The sequence below is a fragment of the Plasmodium gallinaceum genome (genome assembly GCF_900005855.1).
Source record: "Plasmodium gallinaceum strain 8A genome assembly, contig: PGAL8A_v1_76, whole genome shotgun sequence".
NCBI classification, from domain to species: domain Eukaryota; phylum Apicomplexa; class Aconoidasida; order Haemosporida; family Plasmodiidae; genus Plasmodium; species Plasmodium gallinaceum.
Window position 1 is genome coordinate 2,610,231 of NW_021628238.1, and position 25,162 is coordinate 2,635,392.

General features: G+C 19.8%; 4 protein-coding genes across 4 annotated transcripts; 2 read left to right on the top strand and 2 right to left on the bottom strand.

Annotated features, from left to right (window-relative positions):
- Positions 1-1,163: 1,163 nt before the first annotated feature.
- PGAL8A_00257500 (conserved Plasmodium protein, unknown function) lies at positions 1,164-16,382 on the top strand (the record flags this gene model as incomplete). Its single annotated transcript, XM_028671319.1, has 1 exon — positions 1,164-16,382. One exon carries the CDS (start codon positions 1,164-1,166, stop codon positions 16,380-16,382), a length of 15,219 nt encoding a protein of 5,072 aa, XP_028527983.1.
- Positions 16,383-17,281: 899 nt separating this feature from the next.
- Positions 17,282-18,934, top strand: PGAL8A_00257600 (conserved Plasmodium protein, unknown function; the record flags this gene model as incomplete). Its single annotated transcript, XM_028671320.1, has 1 exon — positions 17,282-18,934. One exon carries the CDS (start codon positions 17,282-17,284, stop codon positions 18,932-18,934), a length of 1,653 nt encoding a protein of 550 aa, XP_028527984.1.
- A 586-nt stretch (positions 18,935-19,520) lies between these two features.
- Positions 19,521-20,168, bottom strand: PGAL8A_00257700 (conserved Plasmodium protein, unknown function; the record flags this gene model as incomplete). Its single annotated transcript, XM_028671321.1, has 1 exon — positions 19,521-20,168. The coding sequence occupies one exon, from the start codon at positions 20,166-20,168 to the stop codon at positions 19,521-19,523; it is 648 nt and encodes a 215-aa protein (XP_028527985.1).
- Positions 20,169-21,727: 1,559 nt separating this feature from the next.
- On the bottom strand, positions 21,728-23,065 carry P48/45 (6-cysteine protein, putative; the record flags this gene model as incomplete). Its single annotated transcript, XM_028671323.1, has 1 exon — positions 21,728-23,065. The coding sequence occupies one exon, from the start codon at positions 23,063-23,065 to the stop codon at positions 21,728-21,730; it is 1,338 nt and encodes a 445-aa protein (XP_028527986.1).
- Positions 23,066-25,162: the final 2,097 nt, after the last annotated feature.

The following is a 25,162-nucleotide window of genomic DNA, read 5'->3' on the forward strand; positions in this document are numbered from 1 at the left end:
TTAAATAAAACGTTTACAATAATAAATCTATAATTCCTCTATTTCTTACCATAATTCCTCTATTTTTTACCATAATTTCTCTATTTCTTACTATAATTCCTTTTTTCCCTCTTTGTTAAATAGAATAATGTTTTGTTAAATTTGCATTTATCTTTTCCATTATAATAGTTTTAGGTCATAATATAAATAAATATAAATGAAATGGTAGAATGTCTAAAATTATAATCAAATGAATTAATTGTAACTTTTAGTAATAGACCTTAATTTATGGTAGAATTAAAAAATTGGTTTTTATCACAATTTTTTTTTTTTTTTTTTTTTTATATTATGTTCTCTTGTATTTATAAATTGTTTTAGTAGTTTAATAAAAATTAAATTATTATGCGTTTCAAATAATCTTATTAAATATTTAAAAAAAATTAAATTAAATTAGCAAATTGAATAAAATACTCTAGTTTATCGCCAAAAGTTAGTAAAGTATTGTGAAATTTTTACTTTAATAATATACAACTAAATATTTGTTCCACTATTTGGTGAATAACACAAATTAGGCAAAAAAAAAAAAAAAAAAAAAAAAAAAAAAAAAAAAAAAAAAAAATACAAAATAAGTACCTTTATTTTTTGGTGTAATTAATAATTTTTAAATGTTAAGTAATTTGTATATATAAAAAAAAAAAATATTTCTATATTATATTTGTATATATAATATTTTTTTATTTAGTATGAAGTTATTATATATTTTTTTCTTTTTAATAGAAACAATTTTATAATTTTCATAATCGTATTTAATTTTTTTTTTTTTTTTTTTATAATTTTAAAAACTTTTTAATTTAATGAATTGTTATATTCCATAAAATAATTTCCAATTATTATTTTAGCAATATAAAAAAAAAAAAAAAATAATTTTTTTATGTTGTGAGTAAATATATTTTAGTAAAATAATGAAAAATTTAAAAAAAAATACTATAATTTTTATGTTAATGTGATATCTTAGTAGTAAAAGAAAATATATTATAATATTCTTGTGTAAAATTATAAGATGACAAAAAATGAGTTGAAGATTACTTTTATTATTTTTTTTTTTGTTATAGAATTTCAAAGATATATTTAAAAATTTTTAAATTTAAAAAAAAAAAAAAACAAATAAAAAATAAAAAAAAAAAATGTTTGAATCATTAGTTGAAAAATTGCTAAATAAATTTTTAGCTCCATATGTTGAAGGAATAGAGCATAATTTGCATTTGGGTGTGTGGTCAGGTAATATAGTTTTAGAAAATTTGAAGTTAAAACCACAAATAACTGAAATATTAGATTTATCTTTTAAAGTAATATATGGAAATATAGGGAGAATAAATATACAAATACCATGGAGTAGTTTAGGAAAAAATCCAGTTTGTGTTTTAATTAAAAATGTGCATATTTATGTAAAACCAAGATGCTACAAAAAAAGTGAGGATGTTATTATTGAAGAATTAAGAAAAGCTAAAATGCATAGATTAGAAATGTTAGAAGAAGAAATTTCTATTATTAAACTACAAAAAAACAATGAAAAATCATCAGAAAAATCTACTCTTATATTTAAACTATTAAATAAAATTATTAATAATATTCAAATAGATATTCAAGATATTTTAATTCACTTCGAAGATACAGAAAAAAACTTTTCAATTGGGTTTATATTAAAATCATCATCGGTAAAAAATTGTCACAGCAAAGAAGAAAATTCAACACAAACAAATAGCACTATTGAAAATAAAAAATTAAATCATATTATTGAATTTAAAGGGTTATGCATTTATAGTAATAGCAATATAAAAAAGAAAAAAAAAAAAGAGAAAGAAGAAAAAGAAAAGAAAAAAAAAAAAGGGAGCTGTAAAGATAGTAATGAAGAAAAAGAACAAAAAATAGACGAAGTTAATAAACATATGAAAGAAAATATAGAAAATAAAACATTAATGAATAATGACAAAACAAATGACATAAGTGATAAAATGGAAAATTATAATTTTTCATCTAATTTAAAAAATAATTATTTAAATACTAATGATATTAATGAAGATAATAACATCTTTTCTAAATTAAAAAGTAATGAACATAATAAGGATGATTACTTACATGATATGTTAAACTGTTTAAATAGTTTTTTAAAATATGATGACAAAATTTTGAATAATTACAATTTTGAATATTTGATTAAACCTTTTGATTTAGTATTACCTGTGGAACAATCTAGTAATAAAAAAGAATTAAAAGCAAAATTAGAAATAAGCGAGAAGTGGGAAGGAATAACATTAACAAAAACGCAAATTACAAAAATAATTGAAATAATGAATGAAGCAAATAAATCTAGAAATCAAACAAATAAATTGTTATTAAAATATGCATGCACTGTTAAATTAGATATAGAATCATTAAGAAATGAAACAAAAAACGAATTCATGAATTTATATAATAAAGTTCTTGGTGAAAAATATAATATTTCAAAAATTGAATTGTCTTCTCAAGAACTTAACAGGTTACAAATTTTATATGATGTGGTAGGTGTAAGACATTTGGCCAAATGGAGATTGCAGTGTAAAAATACTCTAGAAAAAATAATTGAAGAAAAAAATTTAAAAAAAAAATATTTATATGATTCTATATATAAGCAACAATCATGGTGGTCATGGGTTACAGGTAATAAGAAAGAAATAGAGAATAAAGTTCAAAGTATTTTAAAAAGTGAACAAGACGTTTTAAATGAAAAGGAACTAAATATTTTACAAGAGGCTGTAACAAATGAAGATAATTATGATGTTGTTATTCCAACTAAATACGATTTTGAATTTAAAGTTGCAAATTTCTCTATTAATGTATACGATGATTATAAAAAAAAAAAGTATGCAAAAAAGAAAAAGAATGATCAAAAAATAAATGAGGTAGAAAGAAAAACAAACAGGATATTTATGAATAATGTTTTTGATTTAAGTAATAAAAAAAACAAAACTGATAATAATAATGATAATAATATTATTAAAAATAATTTTAATATAAACGACATTTTATCATATTCTAGTGATAATATATTATTAAGTAGCACATCAAACTATACTTTTAGTAGTTCTACATATACACATAAAAAGGAAATACAAGAAGAAATTAATATATTATCAATTAATTTTTGTCAAATTTATTCTTCATTATCTCTTCAATCAGTTGTTGATCATAATGATCATGATAATTTTCAATGGAAGTTTATAATTGAATTACAAAATTTTGTAGCAAAGCATAAAAATAAGGTATTTATGGAATTTAGAAAAAATAATAGTTTATTTCCTTTTAATATGAACAACACAAATAATGTATATAGAAATTCAATATTTTATTCATTAATATATAGTCAAAGTTTGTGTGCTTACTTAGAGATTAATCATTTAATTGCAGAAAATGGAAACACTTTATCTACATTATTAAGACTGAATCCATTGGAACTTTATTTGTCACCATTACTTATTAAAAACCTTTTATCCTTTGCATTTCCTCTAATTGATATTATTAATAGAAAACCTAATAGTATAATTAAAAGAGGTAAAACTAAAAGCATACATTCATATGAATGTAATAAAACAGAAGAAAAACGCTATTCCATCTCTAATGAATTAAATCCTGAAAGTATGCAAAATAAAGAGGAAGAGAAAAATGAGGTTATATATAATGATGAAGTTATTGAAAAAAATTTAGAAAAAGAAGATGAAACAGAAAAGAAAGCAGAGAAAGTAACAAAAAAAGATGAAGAAGAGGAAGAATATGAATATGAAGATGAGGAAGAGGAAGAAGTACATGAAGAAGCATTGCTCCATATAAAAAAAATGGAACAATCAGAATTAATTGAAGGATTAAAAGAAAAAGGGGAAAATGTATATAATAAAGCAGTTCAACATTTACCTGAATTATTTGAATTTTACATTCATATATGTGGTCCAATTTTACATTTTGATAACTTAACGAATGGCATTGTTGAATTACATTTAGGTAATTTGGTTGCAAAAACAGAATATCCATGCACCTATAATAAATTTAATTTAATATTTGAATTTAATGAAACACAAATTACATGCCTTAAAACGAAATCCATATATTTTAATAAAACACGCAATTCCAAAAAAGATGTAGACTTAAATCGCAATCAAAAATTATTTAATGAAATAAATATTAAAAAATTAGACAATACATATTTAGACATAAATGAAAAGAAAATAATGTCAAATAATGACAATAATGTAAATATAGTTACTAAAGACAGTTATTCCAATAATATAAAAGAAAAAATATTAAATAGTCAGAAGTTTTACATATTACAACCAATTCCAGTTAAAGTATATGTAGAATACGATTTAAAAATTTTAAAAACTAATATTATACTAGATAGAATATTTTTTCAAATTAATCCTGATGCCATAAGTATTATACTAGCTATTCCAACATCTATTACTAGATATTTAACAAAATTTTATTCAAAAAACAAAAAAGAAAAAGAATTTTATAAAAATAAAAAAAGAATTTCCGTAGAAAAAAGAAAAATAACTTCAAAAGAAGAAACTACATGCTTCAATGTACAAAGTGAAATGGGGGAAAAAAAAAATAATAACATTAGTGATCCTGAAAAAATAAATAGAGAAAGTACAAATATTATAGGGACGAATGGAAATATTAAGCAAGAAGAAGAATCCTTTTTATATGATATTGATTTTCTAATTAAGAATTCAGGATTTTCCATTAAAAATAAAGAGAATTGTGAAATACTAAAATATGAAGCTTGTGGAATATCATATAAAAATTATTTACAAAAAAAAAAAAAAATTGTTAAAATTGAAATAGAGCAATTATGGATTTGTGATCCAAGTAACAAGCAACCAATTTTTTTTACATTAGCGAAGGATATTTACTCAAAGGATATTTTTCTCTTTAGATCATTATCGACATACTTAGAAGAAAAAAATAATAATAATAATAATGCACAGGAAAATAAAGAAGATATAGAAAATATGCATTTAGAATATAAAAATAATAATTCGAATTGTGCACAAACAAATGAAGCAGTTAAAAAAGAAGAATCATTTACAATAAATATAAAAGATAAAGAAAAAGAACATATAGAGAAAAATGATTATATTATTAACAGTCATATTGAAGATAATAAGAATTATGAAAAAAAAAAAATGAGAGAACAAAATGATAAATTAATTAATATTTATGATAAGCAAGAATTAAATAATGAATTTTTATATAAAAAGAAATTCAGTAAGTGTGATGATGATAATAAATGTTTAAAAAAAGAAGAAAATTGTTATAATTATGATTATAGTAACAATAATAATGATATAGAATATAAAAATAGTTCAAATAGTTTAAATCATAAAGGTGATAAAGAGGAAGAGGAAGAGGAAGAAGAAGAAGAAGAAGATGATGATTTTATGGATGCTATAGAAGAAAAGCAGTTATCAATAAATTTACAAATTATACAGGAACAAAATGAAAATAATAAAGAAGAAACTCACATTAATTTTATTATAAGTGATATTGAATTGCATTGGAAATATAAAACTATAAAACAAATATTTAAAACAATGAAAGAATATAAAAAAAAACTACAATATGGAATTGAAAAGGATATGAAATATATAAAAAATAAATTAAATAATGAAAAGGAATTAAAAAATTATAAAATGTTTATATCTGAACATGCTTTAAGAAGTGTTCAAGAAACATTAAAAAATGTAAAAGATTCTTTGAATATTTTAGATATAGAATCGGCTAAATTAAACAATGAAATAAATGATATTGGAAATGATATGATAAAAAATACAAACAAAGGGTTGAGTAATAATCATATTGTAAAACCCATTTTTTCTGATACCTCTACAGTAAACCTAAATGATGATAGAAGAAATCATATAGATACAAAAAATATAAATAAAAATGATAATATTCTTAATAATGGTTTAAATGATACTCTTCCTAAATTGCATGGTCAAAAACATTCATATTCAAAATATTTCTTTAATTGTTATATTAAAAGCGCATCATTAGCATTTTGGCAAAAAAAAAAAATATTTTCCAAAATACAAGTAAGTAATATTTTCTATGAAAATAAGATTTATCTGAATTTTGATCAGAAAATGTTTTTAAATATTGAAAAGGGTATTATATCTATGAATAATAAAAATATAATTTCTAATAATATTAATGATTATAATTATGATTTATTTGTTTTCAATAAAAATAAAAAACTTAGTGTAACAGATATCGATAAACATTATAAAGAAGAAAATATAGAAAATACAAAATATATTACTGAAAGAAAAAATAGTAAAGATATTTTAAATTATATAAATGTAGATAATTTAGAAGAGGAAATTAAGAAAAAAAAAAGAAAAAAGAACAATGAAAATAAAAAAGATTTATTTGTTGGAAAAATAAAGATATATAATGATAAAAGAAGTTATAATATATGTTTGTTATGTGAGATTTCAAAAATATATTATATTTTTTATTTGAATGATTTAAAATTATTTTTAGAATATCTAGATGATGGTATTCTAAATGTTTTTATTAGCAAGTCATACAAAAAAGTTGTTCAGGCTGCTCAAACAAAGTACTTTTTATTTAATTGTACCTTCATAGATCCAATTGTTATAATACCAGAAGATAAAAATATAATATATAATTATAGAGGAGAAACAAAAAATATTTCAAAAAATGCTATAGATAATTGTGATGATAACAAAGATAAAGAAAATAATAATATACCATATATTGAATCATATTTAAAATTTCATATAAATACTCTTAAATTGAAAAATTCATACACTATTAATTGCTCAGAACAAATTATATCAAAACAAAGAAAAGAAATTGAAGAAGAAAAAGAAAGAAAAAATAAAAGAAAAAATAAAATAAAGAAAAAAGAAATAATAAATAAAACAGAAAATAGAAATAATGAAGAAATACATAAATATGAAAAAAATAGTAATTCATTAAGTTCTGTTGGTACGTACGATTTTACCTTATATGTTGATTTATTAGGTATAGAAAGTAAGGCTTGTGAAAATGGAGGAAGTACAAATATTAAGGGAGATATATTACACAAAGTTAACATAAGATTGTGTTTAATAAATAGTAAAGACGGTTTGTATATATATTTAAAAGGTAATAATCTATACTTGGATTTAACTGTTTTTCAGTTAGCCTTTTTATTGGACATAATTAATGAAAACTTTTGCTACAAAGGATACTTCCCCATGTGTTTTGTTTGTGATGATGACGTAGATATAGAAAAAATGATAAATGCAGAATGGTTTAAAAAGGGTAATATTAACTTTAATAACTTGAATCTTGAAAGAAATGCAAATAATAATATAAACACTATTGATAACACTAATAACATAGATAATCAAGTGAATTCTATAAAAAATGAAGAAATAAGTAATGCTTTTTCAGATAATAAAGATTTAACTAATACAAAAAATAAACCATTAAAAAAAAATGAAATGAAATTATTTGTCTATATAAACTTGGAAAGTCTAAAAATTAAAGCCTCCTTCGATACTTATACACCTGTAGCTATTATTACATTTCAAAATATAAGTATATCATTTCATTTAGTCCTTTTGGATTTTTATTTCATTTATTTTTTTGATTTATTTAGTAACTCTTTATATATTGATGATGTCAGAAAAAATTCTATAAATTATTACAAAAGAGTTGCATATTGTTGTATTGAAAACGAAAATAAAAAAAGAAATAAAAAAGGAAAAAAAGTAGTTGATACTGTTAAAAAAAGCTTTATAAAAAATGATATAGCAGATGTAAATAATAACTACATTTTTTCAGATATTAAATTTAAAAGAAATATATGCAATGATAACAATGATATAGATAACAGTGAATGTAACAACAACAGTAATAGTTGTAATATACCTTTTAGTTCTGATACAGAAATAAATAATTATAAAAATTTATTACTGTATATGTTTGAAAATAATATTTTTTTAAATGAAAAGAAAAAAAACAAAAAACAAAAAGGAATAAAAATAAAGATTAATTCATTTATAGAAGATTTATTATTAAATATTGAATTGGATGATGCATATATTTGTTGTTTTTTTATTGTTTTTTTAGATATTTACAAGTTTTTATCTACTGGTTTTAATTTAAGCACATTACATTTATACCCTAAACCATCACCTTATATTGTATCTAACAAACATGAAAAGAAAAAAAAAATTAATAAAGAAAGTGATAATTTAAAGAATGAATTGGAAATAAAAGGTAAGAGAAAAATAAATTTAAAAAAAGAAGAAAACAAAATAGAAAATGACGTATTTGATAACAATAATAGTCTGGTATATATTAATGAAAATGCTAGTCTGAATATAAAACAGAATGATACTAATGAAGAAAATAAATATATTCATGAGACTGAAGATGAAAATGAGTTAGGAAATGGTGATGAAGGAGAAAAAAATATAATAAAAAAAAAAATTATCAGAAAAAGTAGTATTTTAGAGCATTCTAAATTTATAAAAGAAAAAATAAGAAATGAAAAAAATCAAGTAGTAACAAATATAAATGAATTGTTGAAATTAGATAATAAACCAATTCATATAAGTTTTAAAGTAAACAATGGAAATTTTATTATTTTTACCGATTTAGAAAAAGTATCTCAACCCATAATAATGTGGTCTAATAATTTTGTTTTTTCTGTTTCTCTTTTAAATAAATGTATAATTTTTAAAAAAATATATGCTTTAGATAGCAAAATAAATAGAATTAATTATGTGAGTAGTATAGAAAATAATATGAAGCATACACCTTGCAAAGATGTTTCTAATCCTCTTCTTAATTATCATAAAAAAAAAATACTGTTATGTGATAATCTAAACGTAAAAGGGGAGGCTTTATATGAATCAGTAGATACAACGAAAGAAAATTACATTTTAAAAACAAATGTTATGAAAAAAGATTCATCTCCATTTATATCAGTTTTCGAGCTAGATATAAATATAGGTAATTTTGATATTCGATTATCAAATGATGATGTAGAAATTTTATTAAAGGCATCATCTACTTTATTTGGTGATATACCTAGTTCTTATACCAATATAAATGTTGGTAATGTTATCCCACCTATATCATTTATACATACGAAAATAAAAAATAAATTTATGAGAAACAATATATACTATATAAGCAGAAATACAAAAGATGTAGAAATAAATAGTACAAATGAATTATTTATAACAAATATAAATAAATTTAGAAAAAAAAAAAAAATAAAAAAAAAAGATGACAATTTAGAATGTGTTGAAGTAGAAGAAAATGAAGAAAATAATAATAGAAAAAAAGAAAAATTTTATAAAAAATGTTTAAATAATAAGGAAAAGGAATCTTTAGAAAATTTATCAGAATCCAGCAATGTTATTGAATCTTTTTCATATGCATTATCTGAATATTCTTCAAGTTCTGATTCATTAAAATCTTCTGAATCTTCTACAGAATCTTACAAGTCCAAAACGATAAAATCGAATAAGAGTTTAAAAGAAAATGAATTGTTAACTACACAAAATAATGAACCAAATAATTATAGAGATATTAAAATAAGTATTAAACTGCATAATGTTAAATGTACATTTATTGATGATATTAGAAATTCTATTGTTCCTATAATAAGAATGATATTTAGTATGAATTTAAGTTTAATTTTTTATACTGATGAATGTTCATATAACATTAATGATTTAAATTCTAAAGTAGAATATTTTAACAACTGTATAGGTGAATGGGAACCATTTCTTGAAAAATGCAACATTTCTTTGGATGTTCATAAAATTTTACCTAATGGTATATATAATGAAAACATTGAATCTAATAAATCACCAATTAGTATTATAAAAATTAATAGTGTTAAGGCTTTATGGTTTAATATAACTCCACAATTAATTAATTTACTCATTTTATTCATCCCTGTATTTTCAGAAAAGGTCCTTAAAGGATTAAAAAAAGAAAAAAAGGAAGTGGAAGAAAATGATTTATCTAATAATCGTATTGATAATTTTGCAAATATAGGAAAACCTAATTCAATAAATGAGCCTAATGCTCATCAGAATATTAGTAATACAGAAAAACACACAGTAGAAACACAAAACAAAAGTTTATATGAAAAAAGTTCATCTGTTTTTAATTCATTTCATTATGATAAAGACGAAAATAACCCAACTGATTTTAATTTGGGAGTTTTTATAAACAAAGAAGAAAATTATTCCAATAATGATTATATGAAAGATAATTCAGTAATATATTATGTTAATTTAACTAGTGACTATTTTTATGCATTTGTAATGCCTGAAACCAATTTAGAGGAAACAAAAAAAAAGAAAAATTCAAATTTAAAAAATGAATACAAAAATATTTATGAAAGAAAAAGCTCTACACATAAAATAAATGGAAAAAAATCTACAGAAAATAATTTACAGAATTCGTATGATACAAATATAGATGAAGAAGAAATATTTGATAATACTATTAAAAAAGTTCCTGAAGTATATGCAAAAATTATTGCAACAAATGAATTGATATCCTTAGATAAATTGCTTATTAATGAAATAGCTAACAATTCTCTAATTGAAAAAAAATGCTTATATTTGTATTTGATTCCTATTCCCCCAACAAATATTGTAAATATAATCCACGATATGTTTACAGATATAAGTAAAAGGGATATAGTTTTAGATTTAATGATAACAAAAAACTCAAAAAAAACAATTGAAAATTTCCTATCCATAAATCAATATAAAGATAAAATGAAAAACAGAAAAATTATAGATAATAGTTTAAATGATAATAAAAGCAGAGATGAACAATTAAATAAAAATATTCAGAAAGAAAATTTATCTAATTCAAGAGTAGAATACATCAATTATAAGAAAAATAATTGCAATAATAAATACGATGGAGAAAGTTTAGGTCAAGAAACTTTTATAATAAATGAATCACTTACTACAGAGAATGAACAAAAAGATATATTTGATAAAACAAAAGAAGAGAAACTAACAGAAAAAGAAAAAACAGAAGATGAAGAATTAGAAGATTCAGAAAGTGGAGATATAGAATACTCAGAAGAAATAGAAAGAGATATTTTAGAGAAGGAAAATGAAAGCTACTCTGATGAATATTACGAAGATTATGAAGTTGAAGATTCTGACTCCACTGAAGATAAAAAAAGTAGTGATAATAATTATTATTTTAAGTATAATAAAAAAAAAAAGGATTTGGAGAACTCTATTTTCTCATCTAGTAAATTTATAGGTCCCTTCTTAAAAAATACTCAGTGTGTAATTATAAATTTAATTAAGAATAGCTGCACTTCATTAACGACATCATTAAACAATAGCAGTGTTATTCATATAATGAAACCTTGTGATTTTATTTTTGAGGAAAAACCAAGAGATAATTTGCTAAATAAAAAAAATGAGAGTTCAAAAACTTTAAACGAAAAAAGCAACGGATTTTTGAATAATAAAGATGTAACATTAAAAGAAAAAAATATTGATGAAGTAAATAAATTGGACATATTTAATGAAAAATTGATTAAACAAACATATTTAGCACGCAAGTATAGATTAAAGAATAATTATTTGCCACAAACGTCACTGGTAGAAACTGTGTGTGAAATAATATCTCCACTACCTAATTATAAAATATTGTTTATGTCATCAACAGTTAGAATTATAAATAAATGTGGTATTCCTTTAGAATTTTGTTTTTTTGATGGAACAAGAAACCCTATTTTATTAACATCATTAGAGAATAGAACAATACCTATAAATACTTTATACCCCAATCATAATGATTCTTTTAAAAATTATAAAGTATCTAATAGCTTAAACATAATTCCTAATATAAAATTAAAACAAAAAAATAATAATTTAAGTTTTACTGTAATTTTAAATCATGAATATTTGTTGTCAACACCTGAGTGTGCATTTTGTGGGCCATCTCATGTTTATTTATCTTTTAAACCAATAAATGTAATAAATGAAGAAAATGATTATTATGATATAGTTAGTAGAAACGTAAATGATAAAGAAAATAATAATAACTCTGATAGTTTATTAAAATATGAAAAGAATGAAGAGGAATTAATAGAACCATTTAATGCCACCAATGAAAATGGATGGTCGGACATTTTCAGTTCAGATGTAGCTCAAGGAACTTACGTAAAGAAATGCAAGTATAAAGATAACACTTACTTATATTTTCTAGTTAAAATTGAAAATAAAATAAGTGCCTTACCAGCTGAAAAAAATTTAAAAATTATTACAATTTACCCTCATGTTAGTATAGTTAATACTATTCCTGCATTAGTAGATATTATTATAACTTCTGAAGTTACAGAAGAACAGCAAAATGATTATATATACGAAGAAAAAAATAAGATAGACATGTTAAAAAATAAAAAAGCGAAGCTATTAAGGAAGCATGAAGAAATAAGTGCATTTTTAAAGAATAATAAAAGTTTTATGAAGTCAAATAATTCATATAAATCATCTAATGATAATTCATTAGGAAATGGGCAATATAATAATGAACGTATGTACGTGCAAGAATTAAGTAGAATTGAGAGAGATATTTTTAATATTGATGAAGAAATAAAATCTAAGAAAAAAGAATTATCATCTCCATTAAATAAAGGATATGTAAACAAAAGATTAAATCCATTTTCAATATTTTACATATATGAAATAAAAAAATATAATTGCTTAAATTTAAAGATGAAAATTGGAAATTCTCAGTGTGAATGGTCTGAAAAAATTTACCTTGTAGAAAACGATGAAGAGTCAGTCACTAGATTTTCTTTAAATTTTAAGAGATTTGCATCAGTAGAAGTAGAAATAATTAAAAACTTTAATGGATATTTTAATTCTTTAAGTAGTATTTTAGGAAATAAGCAATTATATATTTTTTCTTTGCCAAGATGTTTTATTGATAGAACAGGTTTGGGTATTAAAGCCACAAATTCAAATAAGTATTATCCTATAATTAATGGAATAACATTATTAGGAGATAACTCTCAAATAGATTTATTATTACCACACAAAAGTTGTAATAACGAACTTAAAAAAACAAGTAAAACTTCCAAAAGAAACTATGAAGAAAATACATGTAGTGACTATAATGATATATTTAATGACTATAATTATCCATCTTCTTATGATAATAATTTAATACTATTTAAGGCAACCTTACCCCCAATAGGTAGTTATACAGAAACTAATGTAATGTGTAAAAATTTTTTTTATACTTTTTGTTTAAATACAGAAAAAATAAAAACAACATGCATACCTTATATAATTAGTAGAATAATTACCATTGTTCCTCAATTTATAATTAGCAATAAACTAAACTACCCATTATTGATTAAACAATATCAAACAGATAAAATACAAGGAATTAAACAAAATGATACATCTCCTTTATATTTTTCAAGAAAACAAAATATTTTATTATTTGAATTTAAAACGTTGGAACCTATAAATACAAAAGATAAGAGCAATTTTTTAAGTGCTAATAAATTTTTGACAAATTATAATAAATACTATAAGTTAAATAAAAATATATATTGGTCATCTGTTATATTTCCTAGTGAAAAATTTGTAGGAACAAATTTTATGGTTATAAAAAGTGAAGAAAATGAAAAATCCGATGTATATGTTATTACATGTATTCCAGATAAGGGAACAAAAAATATAATTATTGAAAAGCTAGAGAATCAGAAAAAAGGATTTCTTGCATATAATTATTCAAGTTTAACTAAATATTTGAAAATAAAAACTTTTCATGATGATACACAAAATTTGAAAATAGATGAGGAAGAAAAATGTCTAGAAAAAAATATGTTTTTAAGTAATTTTTTAAAATCGACTGATATGGAACATTATTTTAATATAGAATACAACAAGCATAGTTATTTAGGATGGGTAAATCCATTTATATATATTACAAGAAATGTTCAAATTGAAATAGTTTTGCATGATATGAAAGTGATTCCTAAATCACCATTTGTTTTAAAATTTGATACATTTAATTATTCTCAAAAAACTTACTATATCAATTATTATAATATGTCTTTCATTATTTCCATCGAATATTTAGAAGATCTGATAACTATTAAATTAACTCATAAAATTAATATAACAAAAAATGTATTTGATAATTCTTTTCTTTATATGGATATGAAAAATTCTTCCAAGAATATTTATAATAATATTGATAATACTTTAATTAAATATGCATATAATGAAATAGAATGTATAGAGAAATACGATTTTAAAAAAAATTATTGTGAAGGAATGGAAATTATTCCTTCTACACCTTCAAATGGGGTGACACATATAAAAAATAGTAACACACAAAAAAAAATTATAGAACACAATGAATATAATTTTATAAAAAATACAAATAAAAATCATAATATGAATCCTTATATAAACAAATATGAGTCAGTTAAAGTGGTAAGTAGTACATATAAAAATGTTCATATAATTATTAATGTAACTCAAATTGGAGTAAGTATAATATCTAATATATTAAAAGAGGAAGTATTTTTTATTGAACTTTCAAAATTATGTGCACTTTTTTATATGAAAAATGAAGAAGAAGTAATAGACATCAAAATAACAGATGTTCAAATAGATTGCCAATTAGAATCTTGCGAAAAATGTGTGTTATTAGCAAATAGAGGAATTAATACGAACTCTAATAAAGTAAATAGTGAAAATGACATAAGAAAAATTAATAGTTATGAAAATACTCAGGAAGAGAAAAAAAATTTCTTAAATCCATCTTATGATAATAAAATAACTCAAAATAATGCAATTAATAAAAATATCAATGCAAATGAAGAAAAAATATTTTTAAATATATATGTAGAAAGATCTTTTATATCTCATAATGATGTTATATTTAAAAAAATACAAGTAGCTCTAGATGATGTAGAAATTGAAATGGATGCAGAAACTCTAAACGGAATAAATTTATTGATAGCAGAATATATTGAGAGTATAAATGTAGTTCAGAAAAAAAATTTGCTTTACGAAGAAATACAAAAGTGGGCAGTTCTACCAATATATGTAAACTATAGACCTCCGGAAATTCCATTAGCTATAAATATACAATATATGCAAATTGAGAAATTCACATTAATAGTATGGTGTTCCTTTTTATTAGACAAAATGCACATGATGAGTGATTTACTTAGAATAGGTTTAAGAATATTGATGGTGTCAGGAAAATTAGAATTATTAGGTGCTCCAGTTACATTAAATCAGGAAATTTTCAATAACATTCGTGTCAGTATCAAATCATTTTATGCATTATTAAAAGATAAATATAGCCATTCTATATTAGCTTGTTTAGGATTTATAGTGGGATATAGTAGTTTAATAAATATACCTAAAATACCTTTAGAAATAGGAAGAAATACTATAGGGTTAGCTGTGTATGCAGTTGATAATATTAGTGTTGGGATAGGAAGTTTTTTGTCTAATTTAACGTTTGACTCTGAGTACATTAATAGAAGACAAAAAGAAAGAAATTTTAAGAGTAATACAAATATGAAAGAAGGTTTGTTAAATGCAGTGAAAAATATTGGAGAAGGAGTATTAAGCTTATCTAATATAGTAACAAAACCAATAGAGGGTGCTCAAAAAGAAGGGTTTGGAGGTTTTTTTAAAGGGATAGGTAAAGGTGTTGCAGGATCTTTAGTAAAACCATTAGATAAAGTAGGTCAAGCAGTCTCCGATGTTACAAGAGGAATAAAAGCAGAAGTGTCAAAGCCTATAGGAGGGCATAAATATAAAACTAAAAGACATAGAAAACCAAGAATGTTATGGGGAGAATATGGAAAATTAAAAGAATATAATTTAAATGAAGCAGAATTAAGAGAATGCTTAGGTTTGAAATTTTCTAAAAATATTATGAAATGCTTAACTGTACATAAACAAGAAAATCATCCTCCATCACATTATGCTTTGTTGTTATACCCTAAAGTAATTATTTATGCAAATTTATATGCTAATACTAAGAATAGTGAATATTCTAATGATAAAAAAAGTGACATTGTTATTTGGTCTATTAAAATTGAAGATATTAATGAAATAAGAGCTTCTAGTCATGGTATTATTGTAAAAGCTAGTAATAACTCGAATATTGTTTATAAAATTCCATGTAATAATGCTTTTTTAATTAATAAAATATATGGAGAACTTCATAACTCAAAAAGTTCCATTAATTCTACTATTATATTAGGAGATAATAATTATTCTTTATATAAATATTTGTAAAAACGCCCTTTTAGAAAATTTAAAGATTAGTATAATAATGTATAAAATTAATAAAATAAATAATATATATATATAAAAAGAAATTAATAGTATAAATTAATAAGGGAATTAATTATGATGGAGAAAATAATTAAAACTATTAAAAAAAAGAAATAAACAAATATATAATATAAAACATAAAAATAAATATACATAAAAAAAAAAATATATATGTATATATATATATAATTAAAATTATTATCATGAAAATTAATAAAAAAAAAAATGTTACTTAAATGAAAATTTTTTCTTTATATCCTTCTTTATAATTAAATACATAATGAATATATATTTTTTTTTTTAAAGTTAATCGCCTTTTTGTATTAGCATTAAAATATCAATCTTACTTTTTTTTATAATTTTTGAGTAGATAAACTAACTTTTATAAAAATTTAAAAAGAATTATAAATTATTTTTTTTTTTTTTATTATTTTATAAACAAAATATTTTGATATAAATAATATAAATAAAAAAAAAGAAACAAAATTAAGGCTTCTTAATTTCTAAAAAAAAATTATAGAAAAATTTCCATGCACAAATAAGAGAAAAAAAAAAAGAAAAATAAACCTATAAGAGAAAATAAAAATGCTACATATATATATATATAAATTTCATTAAAATTTTTATTTTTTTCACATTTATAAAAAATTTTTGTTAAAAGTATTTAAGGTTTTTGATTTATATAAATATTTTAATTTTTGCTAATAATTTATTTTTTTATTTGTTTATAATTCTTTTTAACATTTTTAATTTTTTTTTTTTTTTTTTTCTCTTTTTTTGAATATGCTATATATTTACTAAATTAATGAATATTTTTAATTTTTTTTTTTTTTTTGTAAAAATATATTAAAATATATGAAATGGATAATATACAGCAACAAAAAAAAAATTTTAAAGAAAAAAATGAAAACATGAATAATAAATTAAATAACGAAGAATTAAAAAGAAAAACGAATCACATTGAATCTAAATTTAAAAAGTTTTGTGGTTGTACTGATCTTATTTTAAATTTGCCTACCATTGACGAAAGTTTAAAATTTTTGAAACATGAAGTAGACAATAGTATATTAAATTTTAATTATAGTACAATGCTTTTAAACGAAAAAGTTGAAAGACTAAATGATGTGGAACGTAATGTATCTATACCAATGGAATTACCCTTCTTATATTCTTTTAATTTAGAAAATAATGACGATATAAGAAATTGGATTAATGAACAGAACATATGTGAAAAAGAAAAAGATTCTAAACTGTTGAATAATATATATTTAAATGATAAATTGAAAGAATTTTCATCCTATTTGCCAATTGTTAAATCTTTTGAAAAGGAAGATTTTGATTTATTGAACGTAACCATTCCAAACTATTTTAAAAGAATAAGAAATAATATATTAGCAAATGAAGAAAAAAAAAATAGAGAAAATGATAAAAATGTTGATAATGTATATAATACTTCTATAGATGATATAAATGCAGTTAATACAAAAAAGAAAATTCTTTATAATGAATATTTTGAACATCCATTAAAAAAATATTTAAAAATTAAAAAAATTTATCCCATAATCCCATATATATCAGTGTGGAGAAATAAGTATGTACAGGGTATAATGGAAATTGAAAGTAATAATAAAATAAATGAAAATAATAAATACAATCAAAGTGATTATAAAAAGAAAAAAAATAAAAAATTCTATGGTCTTCTACATTTAATAGAAAAAAGTAGAGATAAGCATATATATAGTTTATATAAAAATCATGATATAAACAATATGAATTACTTCTTGAAGAATTTGCAAAATAAAAGTAATAAAGAAAAAAAAGAATACCCTGATGATAAAAAGAATAGCCTTCATAAAGAGAATAATAATATTCTAGAAAATAGGGATATTGAAAAAAATAATAAAAATACTATGGAAAATATAAAACTAAATGAAAATCAAAATGAAAATGAAAATCAAAATAATAATAATAATAATAATAATAATAATACAAAAAAAAAAATTAGTTTAAGTAAATTCTTAATAAAAAAGCATATATTAAAATTAAAAAAATTAGAAAAATTAAAAAATAATATTCCAAAAGAAGTAAAGAAATCACTTACAAAAGATAACAAAGAAGAATTTTCTAGTACAAAAAAAAAAATTTTTATGAGACAATCATTACAAATTAATGAAGGCTCATCACTTAATGAAAAAATTAAATATCAACAAACAGAAAAAAATTTAGATGAAGGGAATGAAAAAAATGAAATAAAAATTGAAAAAAGTGTAAGTTTAACTGATATGGATAATTCAATTAATAAAAATGTACTTGATGAAAATGTAAAACTTTTCAAATATGTTAGAGATTATAAATCTCCACCTTTTTCTTTAAATAAGAATGATACAATGTCATATGTTATTGGTCTTTCAAAAAAAAGATTAGCCTATATATTTCCAACACTGTCTAAAAAAGTTATTTTTTCTAAAACCGGTCATCAGAAAAGAAAAAATTATATTTTACTAAAAGAGTAAAAAAAAAAATAAGAAGATAGAAATAAATAAAATGTAGCAATAATGATTTCTATTAATAAGGATAATAAGTTTTTATAAACATTGAAAGATTTCAATATATTAATATTTTTTTTTTAAATCATATATATTTATTTTTATTTTCATATGTTTTTTTTTTTTTAAAATATATTTATGTACCTTTTTTTTTTTTTTTCATTTCTTTTCTCTTTTTTTTTCTATTTTATGATTTCTTATTGTTATATTTTTAAAATATTTTTTAAAAACTTGTTTGTGAATTTATTCAAATTTTACATATATTTTAGAAAAATTCATTAAAAAAAAAAATAAAATTTCATAATATTTTTATTCTCTCCTTTTTATATAAAATTTATTGAATTGTTTTTTTAGATTTTCTATAAAAATACATGTATACAAATTTTATTATGTCTATATATATATATGTACTTTTTTATGGTACATAAATAATAATGATGTATTTAAATTATAATTTTAAAACCATAAATTTAATTTTTTTTTTTTTTTTTTGTTGTTTCCTAAAAATAGTAAAAGTTATATATATACAAAAAAAAAAAAAAAAAAAAAAAAATTAAAAAAAAAATTCATGCATATATTTCCATTCAAAATTATATCTTTGTCTTAATAGAGCTAATCCTCTACCTAATACCAATTTAATTTGATAATTATATGAAGGGTATGTTAACAACAAATCTTCATATTTTTTTTTTAAAAAATTTATATGTTCATTAATATTTTCAATTTTAAAAGAACTTAATATATGCGTTCCAGCTAAACCACTTGAACGAGATGACTGTTCAAGAATTTCATTTATATGATCTCGTAAATCTTCTAAAATAAATAGCACATCAAAGAGTTCATTTATTTCTTTCTTTTTTTTCATTACTTCATTGTCATATTCATATCCTTTTATTTTTTCTTCTATAGAATTCAATATTCCTTCCCATATAGAAACGTTTAAAACTAAATTGAATGAATCGTTCCAATTGCTTGTTATTATGTTATCATATAAATCATCAATTTCCCGTATTATATTTTTTTTTTCATTTAAGTTATTATATAATGATGTGAAATATTTTCTTTTATCTTTTAACATAATTTTTTTTATCTCATTATTTTTTGCTCTATTGCTTAAAAATGTTCCACATATTAGTCCATTTTCTTTATTAAAAACTTTTAAAAAATTTTTACCATACAAAAAATAAGAAGATAATCTCATACTTTTTAATAAAAAAAATAAATTAAATATAATAATAATTTGGTTTGAAAAAATGTATTATGATATATAATGGATAACGTAATAATATTATGAAATTATACGTTTAAAAAAAAAATGTATACACTAAAATACAATTTTTATAAAATTAAAATTAATAATTTATATATTAATTTGATTTTAAAAAAATATAACTTTTATTACGTAAAGTTATATATAAATATTTTCATAATATCAGTAATCGCTTAGTTAAATTCTTTATAAAAAAAATTTACAAATAAATAATTTCAATAATTTATTCTTATAAAAGAAAAAAGAAAAATTTTATGTCAATATAAAAGGAAACCAATTAAAAAAAAAAAATGAGATATTTAAATTAATGATCATATTAAATATCATATATTTACAAAAATAAGAAGGTAACTTTTTTTTTTTTTTTTTTTTTTTTTGTAAAAGGAATGCATACACATTAAAAAAGAAATATATAGTAATTAGTATGGTAGATATGAAAAATATAATAATTCATGAGAAAAAAAAAAAAGAATAGAACAGTGATTCTTTTTAAAACATATATATATATATATATCTAGAAAGACCTAAGTTTTATTCTTTAGAATTTAAAATATTTACGAATTAAAATTATATGCTTTAATAAAGACTAATTCCTTTATAGAATTTTTTTTTGTGTAAAGAAAAAGGTTTTTATCTATCACATCTATATATACCAACATTTCTTCATTATTTATATACATATATATACAGTTTATATAGTTATGAAAGATGTGCTACATTTTGGTTGTACTTAAGTTCTCTTTGTATTTATTTTTTACATAAAATTCCATCTTTTTTTTTTAAAATCACTTAAAGTTGTATTAATGATTCACTTTTCCATTATTATAAAAAAGAAAAATACTTAATATAAAACCATCTTAATTATGCAAAAAAAAAAAAAAAAAAAGAAAAAAAAAAAAAAAAAATACTCATGTATATTTATTTTTAATTATTAAAGTACCATTAAAAACATACACTTCTTTGATAATAAAAAAAATAATAATAATTTACGCAAAAAAGTACATTAAAAAAAAAAAAAATTTTAATTTCATTGAAATCTCTTTTAAAATTGTAGGTTCTTTTATATATTTTTTTTTTTTTTTTTATTGAAGTAAAATAAATATATAACTACATACTTAAATGTAAAGAAAAAAATATATATATATATATATAAATTTCATTATGTATATATAAATTAAAATGATTAATAAATGGAAAGAATATATCAAAATTATGGAATTTTTTTATTTTTATTTTTACTGCAGTTATTAATAAGAAAATTTAAAATTTTCTTGTTTTTATAAACTAAAATAAGAAAAATTTATATGTATAAAATTAAAGACCATATAAAAAAAAAAAAAAAAAAATGCGAAAATGTATTTATATAAAAATAAAAGAAATAAAAAATTAAACACTTCAAATGAATTGATAGATAAATACCAACATTTAATAATATACAGTAAATTCCATTATGATATTATGTGTTTTTTTTTTTTTTTTTTTTTTTTATATTAAACGTATAATAATATTATAACAATTAAAAATATGAAAATTTTAGCCAAAAATCCATAATAACCTGATGCTATTTTAACTGTCATATATCCAGTTTTTTTACCATTCTTACACAAACAGACGAAAGTTGTGTCTTTTGGTACACTTCCAACTATACCAAAAATTTTTACTTTATCTTCTACTTTACTATCTTCAAAATATTCAATATGTCCAACATTTAAGTGTGCATCTAAATAAACTATTTTTGATGGTTCTAATTGTTCTTTTTCTTGTTGATATACTTGAAAAAAACAATCTGGTATAATTTCACCTGGACATTTTAAACCTATTAAATGATTATAAGTTTTTTCTTTTAAATCAATTTCACAATTTACTGGTGTATTGTCCTCAGCTTTTTTTAAATTAACACTATTTGAAAATTGCTCACTAGCATCATCAGTAGAAAAATCACATCCATGTATCATTTTTTTTTCTTCTTTTGGTTTTGCTATTATACTGTAAACTATAGAATCTGCCTTACATGTGCATGCAGCATCCATGTCTCCAGCTTTAGTGTATGAAGGAGCTTTGAATATTGCAAATTTTTTGTGATAAATAATTTTATTACTTTTATATAAGTCATTATATTTAGGTTTTTGAAAGCATTCTTTATCTATTAATTCACAAGCTAATACTAAAAGTTCACCTGATTTTAATTCAACTTCTAAACTATTATGTTCAAAATCTTCTTTACTTTTGGGATTTTTTAGATAAGGAAAAGAATCATTTGTTAAGTTAATAGATATTATATCATGTGGATATTTTAATACGTGGACATATACTAAAGCACTCCTTCCTTCAACATCTGATACAACTTTACCAGTATTGTCACAAAAACAAAAAAATTCTACATCTGTATTATTAAATGGTGATATTGTTATAGTTTTTTCTGTATAATCAGGAGAAGAATCATCTTCATTAACTTCATATTCTACTAAACCCAGATCAGAAATATCTGTTTCAACTCTTTTATCAAAATCAACATACACCTTTTGAAAACAACTCCCAGGCAAAATTTTAAACTTTGATGTTTTATCATTTTTAGGAATCATTAACCTTATCTTGTCATATATGAAATATGAATTTACACTACAAAAAACAGATCTATATTCAAGTATATCTGGTTCTAAATTATGAACACCTTTTGTTGAAAAATTACATTTATATCCTAAAAATCCAGATATTTTATTACCTAAATCATTAGGAGAAATATATTCTTCATCTCCTTTAATTGTTTTAATTATTATTAAAACATAAAATAAAAAAACTGTGTTAAATTTTTTAATATAATATAACATTTTTAAAAATATAAAAAATAGAAAAAAAAATTTACTATATTGTATAAATTATTTACACATATATATAATATGCTTTTTTTCTTATATTTTATTCATAGAGGTAATTATATGTTATTCTGTTTTTTTCTTTTTTTTTTTTTTTTTTTTTTTTATTTTTAAAATTACATTAAAATAAATATAATATAGATTTCTTTAAAATTAAATAAGTTATACTTTTAAAAAAAAAAAAAAAAAAATTTACATTGTTTTTTTATTTTACAGTAATAAAAAACTCCTAATTTTTAAAATATATTACCTCAAATAAATATATTCTTTATAAAAGTGGATATTTATAAAAATATAGAAATGATTTTTTATATTCATATATAAATTAGGTATTTTTTTAATTAAAATAAAAATAATTGAATAAAAGAAATAACATATAAAAAAGGTGTGTACATAGAGTTTTAAAAAGACATTTCCATGTAATATTGTTGGATACATATAAAAAAAAAAAAAAAAAAAAAAAAAAAGTTATTTTCATAAATTATTCATTCTTTTATGATTTATTAGAATTTATATTAATTCTTTAAATAAATATATTCTATATAAAAAATAAATATTTATATGAATATATTAATGAGTTTATTGTCTTTAATATTTTTTTTTTTTATCACACACATTTTTCTTTCATACTTTTTTTAATTACGCATATGCTTTGTAATTTTTTTTTTATTTTTTCTTTGCTTTTTTAAATAAATTTAATTTTATAATAGTTTTTTCTAATTTATTTAAATTTATATCTATATCTATCCATGTATATATATATTATATATATATATATATATATATATATATGTTCATATAATCATTCTCTTTCTTTCAACATATTTTGCTTTTTTAGTTTTAGATCTTTAGTATAGGAATAAAAAAAAAAATAATATATAAAGTTAGCCAGACTATTTTTCTGTATATGCATGCGGATTCAATGTATTTTTTTTTTTTTTTTTTTTTTTTTTTTTTTTTTTTTAATAAAAAGCACTCTAACAAGATTTAATTTATGCAAATATAGTATATAGTTATATTTTCAAATTAAAGGAATTCAATTTTCCATATGATGTAAACTAAGAAAAAATTAAAGAAAATATAGAACTATAACAAAATTAAATGTAAGAAATATTCAATGTTAAAATGTAGTATTTAAGAGCATTATAAAATATTTATTTAAAATTTTTTTTCACAATTTAAAAATATATTAATAGAAATATTTACTATATATTGAATAATATTGAAAAAATAAAAATTACCATAATATATAAGTTTTAATAATAATTATATTCTAATATATATAATGAATTGTGTTCTACAATGAAACTAAATAAAATCATATTAATATATTAATATGAAACATCCTATAAATAAGTATCCTTTTTAAAGAAAATTCTCCATATGAAATAATTTCATTTTTAATTTACAACTTCATTTATTTAAAAAAAAAAAAAAATTATGATTTCTTAATAAAAAACATTTAATGAAGATTATTTTTTAACATATTTTTAATTCATCAATATTTTGAAGATTAGTATGATAACTATAGTAATTTTTCCAACCCCAATTTTTTTTTGTTGGTTATTTATATTTATATGATAGAATTTTAATTTTATATTTATTTCTTTTATGTTATTTTAATGAGAAATCTTTTTTTTTTTTTTATTATGATTTCATTTATCTGAATATCTACCTATTTATCTATCTATTATCTATATATTTATATTTTTTTTTTTAATCATTAATTTTTCCTATTTATATTGCAAATCTAATTAAATAATGTTTTTATATTTAGTTTATATATTATAAAAATGTTTTAATAAAACAAGAGCTGCAGATATAATAAAATATTTATATTCCATTTTTTATTATAAATATTTTTTTTTTTAATTTAATATTGCTGCTTCTACTGTTTCTAAGATAAGAATAAAAAAAAAAATGATATAATATCTAGACTAAAAAAACACATTTTAGATATATTCTAGAAAAAAAACAAATTAAATAATTTCATATCTATATTGTGTAATAAATAAAAATATTGTTAAACAGAAATATCTTAATGGAAAAGAT